At 34.1% G+C, this 9,127-nt stretch overlaps 1 protein-coding gene across 1 annotated transcript; it reads right to left on the bottom strand.

The window, feature by feature from the left end:
- Positions 1-766: 766 nt before the first annotated feature.
- Positions 767-1,597, bottom strand: LOC108374225 (mediator of RNA polymerase II transcription subunit 25-like; the record flags this gene model as incomplete). Its single annotated transcript, XM_017630202.1, has 1 exon — positions 767-1,597. A coding segment is annotated over exon 1 (827 nt), but the record flags the coding sequence as incomplete, so codon positions are not given.
- Positions 1,598-9,127: the final 7,530 nt, after the last annotated feature.

Raw genomic sequence — 9,127 nt, 5'->3', positions numbered from 1 at the left:
AATTTTTCAAAAAAATATTAATGCAGATCTCTTACAAATATTTCAATTTTACAATCTTTCTCGAGAGAAAATTTATGTATATATTTTTCATGAAAAAAACGCGAATTCAGCTCACCAATAACTTTCAATTGAGCCAAAATATGTTGGTGGGAGTTATAAAATTTACGCATGAAGAAGGAGAACCCATTTTCATTGTATGTACACTTTAGTGAACAAATACAATTTTTTCTTTTACAGACTATCTTTTATTGCTTCATTCTGTCTCTAAATCTTTGCCACCGATTCACAACCTCGCAAAGTAGCGAAGTATCTGTCGCTGCACTTTTTGTGCCGTTGAGAATAGAAAAAGAGAAATTGCACGAGCATACAAAGCGTTGTTGGATAAATTAAGCTGAGCCAGTGACACAAAGGATGTACTTACTCCAGCAAAAGTTGGATTTCCTGCACAAATGTGACAAAAAACAACACTGTTTATTCGATCGCATCATTGCCAAGTTCTGTATTGTCATTGTCATCGGCCCATTACTCACAGCAGCCCCTCTGATAAAGGAACTTCAACAAAAGACTTTAAGAAATGAATGATAAACGCTATTGAATGGCTGGAAATTGTAATTAATGGCTATATATCTGCTCCATACGCCAAAGGGCATTAGTCGACAATTTTTTCTAAGTTAATTACAATCTACATGACCTTGGTTATGTCTATAAAAATGTGGCTTGGCTGACGCCTTTTTAAAAATAAAAATAAAAAAATTGAAAATATAACTCACCATTAGCATTGGCAGCCGCCTCCTTGCCAGCCGCAGCTGGATTACAATGCAAAATATCCGATAGTGACAACGACGAAGCAATCAACTGACGTTTCTCCTCGAAATTTAAATAGTCCATCGAGTTGCTGCGCTGCGGTGTAACGGTAATCGTAACAGATTTTTGCATTTTAGCAACAACACATAACTGCTGCTGCGGATCCAATTCCTCCACATCCTCCTCACCGCCGACGCCACCGTCAACCATCAACTGTGAATTTGGCATATTTGCGAGATCCTGTGCCTGATAGTGATTTAAAAATTGGAATGGTGAAGCATTCGTTTTATGACCCTCTAGTATGGGAGCGCTGAGGCTACCGCCGCCCGCAACACCAACACCGCCACCGCCACCGCCACCGCCGCCAATTCCGCTATTGCCAGCCGCTATGGCAGCTGAGTATGAGGGTGGCGATGTGACATTTATGGCTTGCGAATTGCTCGCTGCCGCTGATAACTGATAGCTGTTCTCATTGTTGATGGCCGCAACTAGGGTGGCCAAGTTGTTGCGACTGTTGGTAGCGGTGGCAGCAGCATTGATAATTTGTTGTTGTTGCTGCTGCTGCTGATGCTGGTGCTGAAGTTGTTGGTGCTGCTGCTGCTGCTGCTGCGAAACGCTCGGTGGCGATTGTGATAATTGCTGTTGCTGTTGTTGGAATTTGTGTTGTTGCTGCAGCTGTTGTAACAGCTGTTGCTGATGCTGATGATGCGGCAAATGGTATTGCAGCTGTGGCGATTGTGGCGCCGGCTGATAGGCTGACTGCGAGGAGTTCAGCTTATTGCTGCGCATTGACATGTCGAATATTATTTTATAAAATTTATTATTGTTTTTTTTTGTTGTTACTTAATTGCTGCTGCGTGGCGATTGAAGGGCATCACAATTCTCATAAGTAGACAACCTTTGCGCTCACTTTACTTTTCTATTTTCCACCGATTTTATTCAATTATTTAAGTGACTATTTTGCTATTCTCTTTCAATTGCTCATCGATCACTGTCCTGACACGCGATGGGATTTGGACACGCACTCACACAACAGCAGCCACGAAGCACACTGCAAACCATGTGCAAACCATTGAGGGTGTTGTAGGTAGCATGTAGAGCGTATCAATTTTTATCGGCTCCTTCATCGCCTTGGGTGTGCTGTGACACTTGCTTAATTGATAATAAACACATGTAAACCCTTTTATGACCACATCACATGATTTTTTTTTCGACGTTACACTTATTTTATTTACTCTTGTTTTACAGTTATTTATGTACAAGCATATGCTCTATTGATGTGACACTTACTGTGGGAGAGAAATATGGTTATTTTGAATCGTACGAGCATGAAATTCTTATAATTTGGTGCTAATTCAATTTTAACGGCATCGATGATTTAAACGATAATTAAACGAAATGCAATCATTTTTGCTTTTTTATGAATTATGGTTCTCATTAGTCGTCTTGTATAAAATCGGCGATATCTGTTTATAGTAATTTCGATGTGAATATCGTTAACCCTATAGATTACGGTGACCATATTTATGGGAGCCGAATACGGGACAAAATATAATTTTCCAAATTCTTTTCACAAAAACTTACAGATCTTAAACAGCATCCTTATAGTAACATAAAAAATGTGTAAGATATTTCTCTCGAAATTTTTACCCCGCAAAATTTGTTTAAAAAAATCGTGAAATTTTAGTGTAGTAAAGTGCAAAGTGCAGTCGACGGGACTTACCGTTAATTTTTTGATTGTTTTTTTTTTTTGTTGCCGGTGTTACGCATCTTTTCACACAAAGTATATTCGACAATTTTTTAAAGAGAAGCAAAAGAGCAGCATTTTCCACTTGCACTTTATTATACTCAATTTTAATGAGCTACAAAACTGGGCATGAATCACGTATGACGATATCGTGTTTTCGATTGTCTTGCTTCATGAAAATTACGATGCTATGTCAGCTGACACGACCTATGTATCTTATGGGATTTTACTTTTATTTTGGGTGTTTACTAAGAGTTTTCTCTCTCTCTCTCTATCAACAGCAAAAAATTGTCTTTTTACAAAGTACCGCATCGTCCTTTTAGAAGATGCCTTAAAAGATGCATACATTTTTTAACAGAAATGTTCTTCGAAAGTATCGCAAACATTCAAATATGCTTTAAATTTCGCTAATATTTTAAACGACTGTTATTTTATCTTCAACATTTCTCGCTCCATCCTATAACTAAGCGCCCGTTATTGTAAAGAGAATATCCATCATGTTCTCTTCACATTTCTTAGCCTTCACATCTTCCAGCTGAAGCACTATCAATGCAAACTTTAAAAAATGTATTCACATATATTTTGGAGCCCGCTAGACCCACCTTTGCTTAGCTACCTTATAGCAATAAAGTATAAGAATAGAGATAAAAATGTTTCAAAATCTTTCATTTATTAAAATTTCAAATATCGAAGTTTGGCAAAAAAATTATACGTAGAGTTCACTATTTGATGCAAAAATGCGAAAGACAAAACTAAGCGTTTGTGTTGTTGCTTTGCTGTGCGTTTGTGCGAAAGGGCGCCATTACGGTGTTTGTTGTAAAAAACTGCCGATTTTCCCACTTTCACAACAGACAACATGAATTAGTGTTTCGACGACATCGTTTTGCCAGTATCGTTTGAACGACTATCGTGTCAAAGTTACATGCCCTGTTTATGGAGAAAATTACTTATGGAGAAAATTTCAATCATATACCAATATCCCTTAAAACTGGCTTATAGGCATGCCATTTTAATGAGAGGTTAAAGCTTCGAAATACCAAACACCGAATACGAGACAATTACAGGACATTAAAAGAAGTATAAGATAAGTAAATTACCAGGACAATGGGTCAAAAACCAGGACTGTCCCGTAAAATACAGGACGGTTATCACCGTACCTATAGACTAGTATGTAGCTCTCAAGAAAAAGAAAAACTCCATATAAAATGACGTACAAAAAATGGCTAAGGAATTTTTTGAGTCAAGTTTCCTTAAGGCAAACAATTTTTTTATTTTAATCTATCTTACACTCTCATGGAATTAATTACGCACATTTTGACACCTTAACTGATTTCTCAGATAAATAGCTTATTAACTGCAAACAATTTCGGGAATTTTTGTTTGAGATTTTCGAATATCATGACTAAATAAAAAAATTGGTGTCTTCTTTTTTTCGATAAAGAATGTAAAAATATATATTTCACACCAAAAAGATATTGAGGTGTAAATATTTTATGGAATATTTCTTGTCCAGATAAAATTTAGAATAAATGACTTGGAGACGTTTTTTCTTTCGCTATACATAGGTTTATTGATACGTCAATATCGCGTTTTTCACAGTTAAGTATTGTTTAATCATCTCCTTCATAATTCATACAGTAGAGGGTTAAATATATGTATGTATTGGAGACCAAAAATATGTCGACAACGAAATGGAAATAGCATCGACAGCAATTTCGATCAGCATACTGATAATCACATCATGAATATGTTTGGATAACGATTTTTATCGATATCTATACGTATCGATATATTTATCCATATACTTATCGATGTATTTATCCATATACTTATCGATATATTCATCCATATACTTATCGATATATTTATCCATGTACTTATCACACAAATTATGTTATGATTTAGAGAGCAATTTTTCGTAAAATTCTTTAACCCTGCCATATTAAGGATCTGTCTATTTGACTCTTTTTCGAATATGCTCAGAAAGATTGCAGTTAATTGGTTAGACTGTTCTGCAAAAATATAAAGAAGAGTATTTTAATGGAAATGCTATCATTAAAGATGAGTGTGTTTAATATATACGGCTTAAAAAAAATTTTTGGGATAGTTTCAATAAACATCCAAATCAAATGCTCAAAATGTCAAAGCTCAAGCAGTACATTTACGCATTCAATAGTTTCTCTAGTAAACTTTGGAAATTACTGCTTCTTATAGGCATATTGCCTCATTTCTTCAGACGTGTTTGCCTATTTGCCATTTTAGCTCATTCCCATACAAACTCATTTGACATTTGCTAATTCACACTTTACTCAAGTGCCATCAAACAAAACGTTTTCAATTTCAGTAAAATTAACAGAAATCTAATGGCAAATCCTTGAAACCGCCGCCAGTAGGAGTTTGCTAAAAAGCAACCCTCAAGAATTCTTACACACTCCAACAGGCATAAGGGAAGTATAACACGTATGCCTCATCATTATTTTATAATAATTTTTTTCGGATACACCCGTACATACATATGTATGTATTTACATATGTACATATAAGAACGAATATCATCTCTGAGCGGAATGTGCACACATATCCTCATTTTGTCTACCGTTCCGTTTTATCGCTGCACTTAAAAGAGAAGCGTCGAACCTCAGCCTGTAGCAGCAATGAGAAAGACATTTTATTAAATGAAAAATGCCGCAAAGTTGGAATATTGCACTTGAGAATGACAGCCCACCACTTGGCAGCTGGTGAGAATGTGCCTGAACACAATTCACAAGCAATCAAGTAGAACAATGGAATCGACACTTGGGCAGGATAATAATAAGCGCCGAGAGGTGGCGTTACACTGCAGAAATGCCGCAGAGTTGAATGGAGTCATCTCGTTTAGCGACGGCATGTCGAATGTATAAAAATAGAAGCAGGCTCAGGATAAAATGGAAGCAATAAAAAAAGGGGTTTTCTAAAGTTCCACATGAAAAGCGAATAAAAAACTTTTTTACCGGGCGGGTGTAGCAGTATTAACCGAATACTAACTACTATTGGCCAGACACAAAATAATTTCAAATCACAACACAAATAGGTATAGTCGATTTGGATCCATAACATAAAACTTTCCCACCTGCAGCCCCTCTAAGCGAAAAATGCACCCAGTTTCACTCGACTCTAGGTAGGCTGGCAATAACAGCTCTGGCAGCAAACCATTTGTACCAGAAAACTGTGGTTGATACATTCTGTTGCTCTCGTATTACCATGACTTGATTTTTAGAGAAATGTATTGCTAAGAGAACCTAGAGTCTAACTAATTTCTCCGTAAAAGAACCACTACTTTTCTGCGTAAAGACAGCTTAGCAGTTTGGTATTTTTTAAGGAATTTCTCAAGCCTAGAGGGCTACTAACTACAATGTGACGGTATGAGTAGGCCTGTCTTCGACTTATATATATATACCTGCTAAACATATTAAATGATTTTATTCTGATAGACTTATCTTCTTGGAAAAACGTCATATACTTACCAGACTACTAAAAAAACATATCTATGTACATACAGTGACTCAAACATGTTTTCATGTGTTGGTTTTTTTTTTTTAAATATTCAAACTGTTTTTCTAGGTAAAATTTTTAATTTATTTTTTTTTTCAATAAAAATGTTGTCCGTGCTATAAACAACACATTATAAAGTCTCAAACTTTATACGAAATTTTCGAAAAATGCATCAAATTTTCATTTTATTCAAATTTTTAGTCAACTTTTGGTAAGCAGTTTTATAGCCCATTTATAGAGCAAGTTTCAAGCAGCTAATAAATAGCGTTGATTTTTTCTTTAATATAACCAAAGCAGTTTATAAAAACTGGCGTTAATTTTTTTTATTTTTTTTTTCGAACGGTCTCGCGGTTTTTATTCTATAAGAAATTCATTTTTATAAAGAAAAAACTGCAAAAGGCCGTCAACAAAACAAAAATTCATAGCGATTTTTTGCCGCTTGAAACTTACACTTTAGCACACTAAAATTATATGGGCAATACAACTGCAAACCCAAAAATTTGCTAAACATTCGGATTAAAAAGTTAAAAATTTTGATGAATATTTTATCTTTTTCTAAATTTTTTATAAAATTTGAGGCTTCGATTTTATATGGCTTTGGTTAAGGCATGGATAATATTTTTATAGAAAAATAAGAAAAAAATTCATTTAAAAAACATTGTTAACATAAAAAAAAAATAATCTAAATTTTTTATAAAGTTTGAATTTTCGATTTCATATGGCTTTGGTTAAGACATGGATAATATTTTCACAGAAAAATAAGAAAAAAAATTATTTGAGTCACTGTATATGCATAAGAAAATTTAAGATTGGCTAATGTATGTAGATATGTACGAAAGCTGATTGCTGATTCCTTAGACATTCAGACACATAAAAGTCCTATTCATCGACGCACACATGTGCAAGCACATACAGTGCAATTTCACATTTGCCAAGGAGCTCAGAATACAAACGAGTATTTAAGATTTAAAATGCAGCTTCAAGCATTCAGATCACGTTACGGGTAACATTTGGATAAAAGAAGTGAGAAAAAAAGTAAAAGTTAAATGCGATTGATATGACTGCAGCAAACCAATTGATGAGCAAACTCATACGAATGTGGGCAAACAAAAAGTGCGATGAGTTTAGACGTGCCAGCAACTAATCTGGTAAGCGCCAATGAGATATTCGTACATAAATACAAACATTTGTATTTATTCTTAAGAATAATTCACGCCTGCAATATGCCTCTTCTGCAGTGTGCTTCGAGCAGCAATTGCCCAAAATAATATCTCTATTCGAAGCAATCAATAGCAAAGCTGGCAAAAATTGAATGCTAAACGAAATGGCCAATTTAATGGAAAAGTTTATGATCATGAATGGCAGTTAAAAGCCGGCTACACATTGGTATCTTATTAATTACACAAATGCATATGTATATACATATATGTATAAGTACTTGTATGTATTTGCACAGAAAAATCAAAAGGAAAAAAAATTGCAAACGAGTTGAAATAATTTGCAATAAAAATGGCTTAAAATATATGTATATTTATGTATGTATGTATATGCAGATACAATATTTACACTACACTGCCAGACCAAAGAACTGGCACAGCAAATTTTTCACAACAACAACAATTTTCATTTTAATATTTTTCCGCTAATTTCGTATAAAAATATGGTTCATTCTACAACAAAAATCATAAAAATATATTTCCTAAACTTTGTGCAAAACACCCGAAAATTCAACAAATTTTAACGAAAATTTTCGACTTTTTAATCAGATTTTTTAGAATTTTTTGAGTATGCACATTTGTCGCCCAATCAATTTTATTATAAAAAAGTGCAAGTTTTAAGTAGCTAGGAATTACCGTTGATTTTTGGCAATTTTTTTTCACGCAGTCTCTTCCATACAAGATTTTTTTTTTTTCGAAAATACTTTATATGGAAAAAATGCAAAACACCTTCAACAAAAAAAATCTCAAAAATCGACGCGATTTTTGACCAACTCCGAACTTGCATATTTTTACTAGATTTTAATGGGCTGCAAAACTGAATACTCGAAAAAATTATAAAAAATCTGATTAAAAAGTTGAAAAGCGAGTTTTGCAGAAAGTTTAGGAATTATATTTGTATGTTTTTTATTGTTGAATGACTCAAATTTTTATACGAAATTGGCCGAAAAATATTAGAATAAAAATTGTTGCATATGTTGTGAAAAATTTGCTGTGCCAATACTTTGTTCCGGCAGTGTAGCTATGGATTAAGTTATAAAAAAACGAGGGCTGAAAATTTAATTAACGCATGGAAAATTCTGCGATTACGGTGTGTTGGAATTTAGGTATGTAGCAAAGTAAAAAATATCAGAAGTTATATTTTTATAACTTGCAATCAAATATTATTAAAAAATACTATCGAAATGGTTCTAATTTTAAACATTTCACGTCTACATATAAATAAAATGTACAAATTAATATAGTTAGTGCAAAACCTCGCTGGAACCCTGTGGCTAGAATAGTGAAATTTACGAAACATTTATTGGTAGTTTTATCGATGATAAAAATTATATTGACAACCACAAATATATCGTTGACAACGATAAATATGACGATTGCTTTTTTTTTAGCGGTTATAACTCGCCTGGTCTAAATAGAGTGTGTCCGGAGATGCTAAAATATTCCTCTTTTCGCCAAATTCTCACTACTGTGGAGAAAAGTGTAATATTCATTCTGAGACGCGAGAAGAATGGTAATGATCTGCTCTAAAAGTGTGCGATGGAACCATGGCCGAATCCATTATTTCTAATGCTCTGTCAGAATGATTGCCCTTGTATTCAGCGATATGTAGACTGTATTCTTTTCGATTGCGGCACGATACGAATGGTGTGAAAGTCCCCGCTTGATTTGCCTCAGATTTCGGGCGCATTTTTGGGTCAGATTGAAAAAAGTTTAAATGGCATAAGAGATCTATATTTTCATATACGTAAGCAGTACAATACATCATGCTAATAAAACTAAAAAAATTGGTTTGAAAATTATGCAAATATGGCAAGTACATATTGAT

This window comes from Rhagoletis zephyria, unplaced genomic scaffold (genome assembly GCF_001687245.7).
Source record: "Rhagoletis zephyria isolate East Lansing unplaced genomic scaffold, Rhagoletis_zephyria_1.1 Rzeph_scaffold_07475, whole genome shotgun sequence".
Lineage (NCBI taxonomy): Eukaryota > Metazoa > Arthropoda > Insecta > Diptera > Tephritidae > Rhagoletis > Rhagoletis zephyria.
The sequence above is the reverse complement of the archived record's forward strand: the minus strand, read 5'-3'. Positions and strand labels throughout refer to the sequence as shown.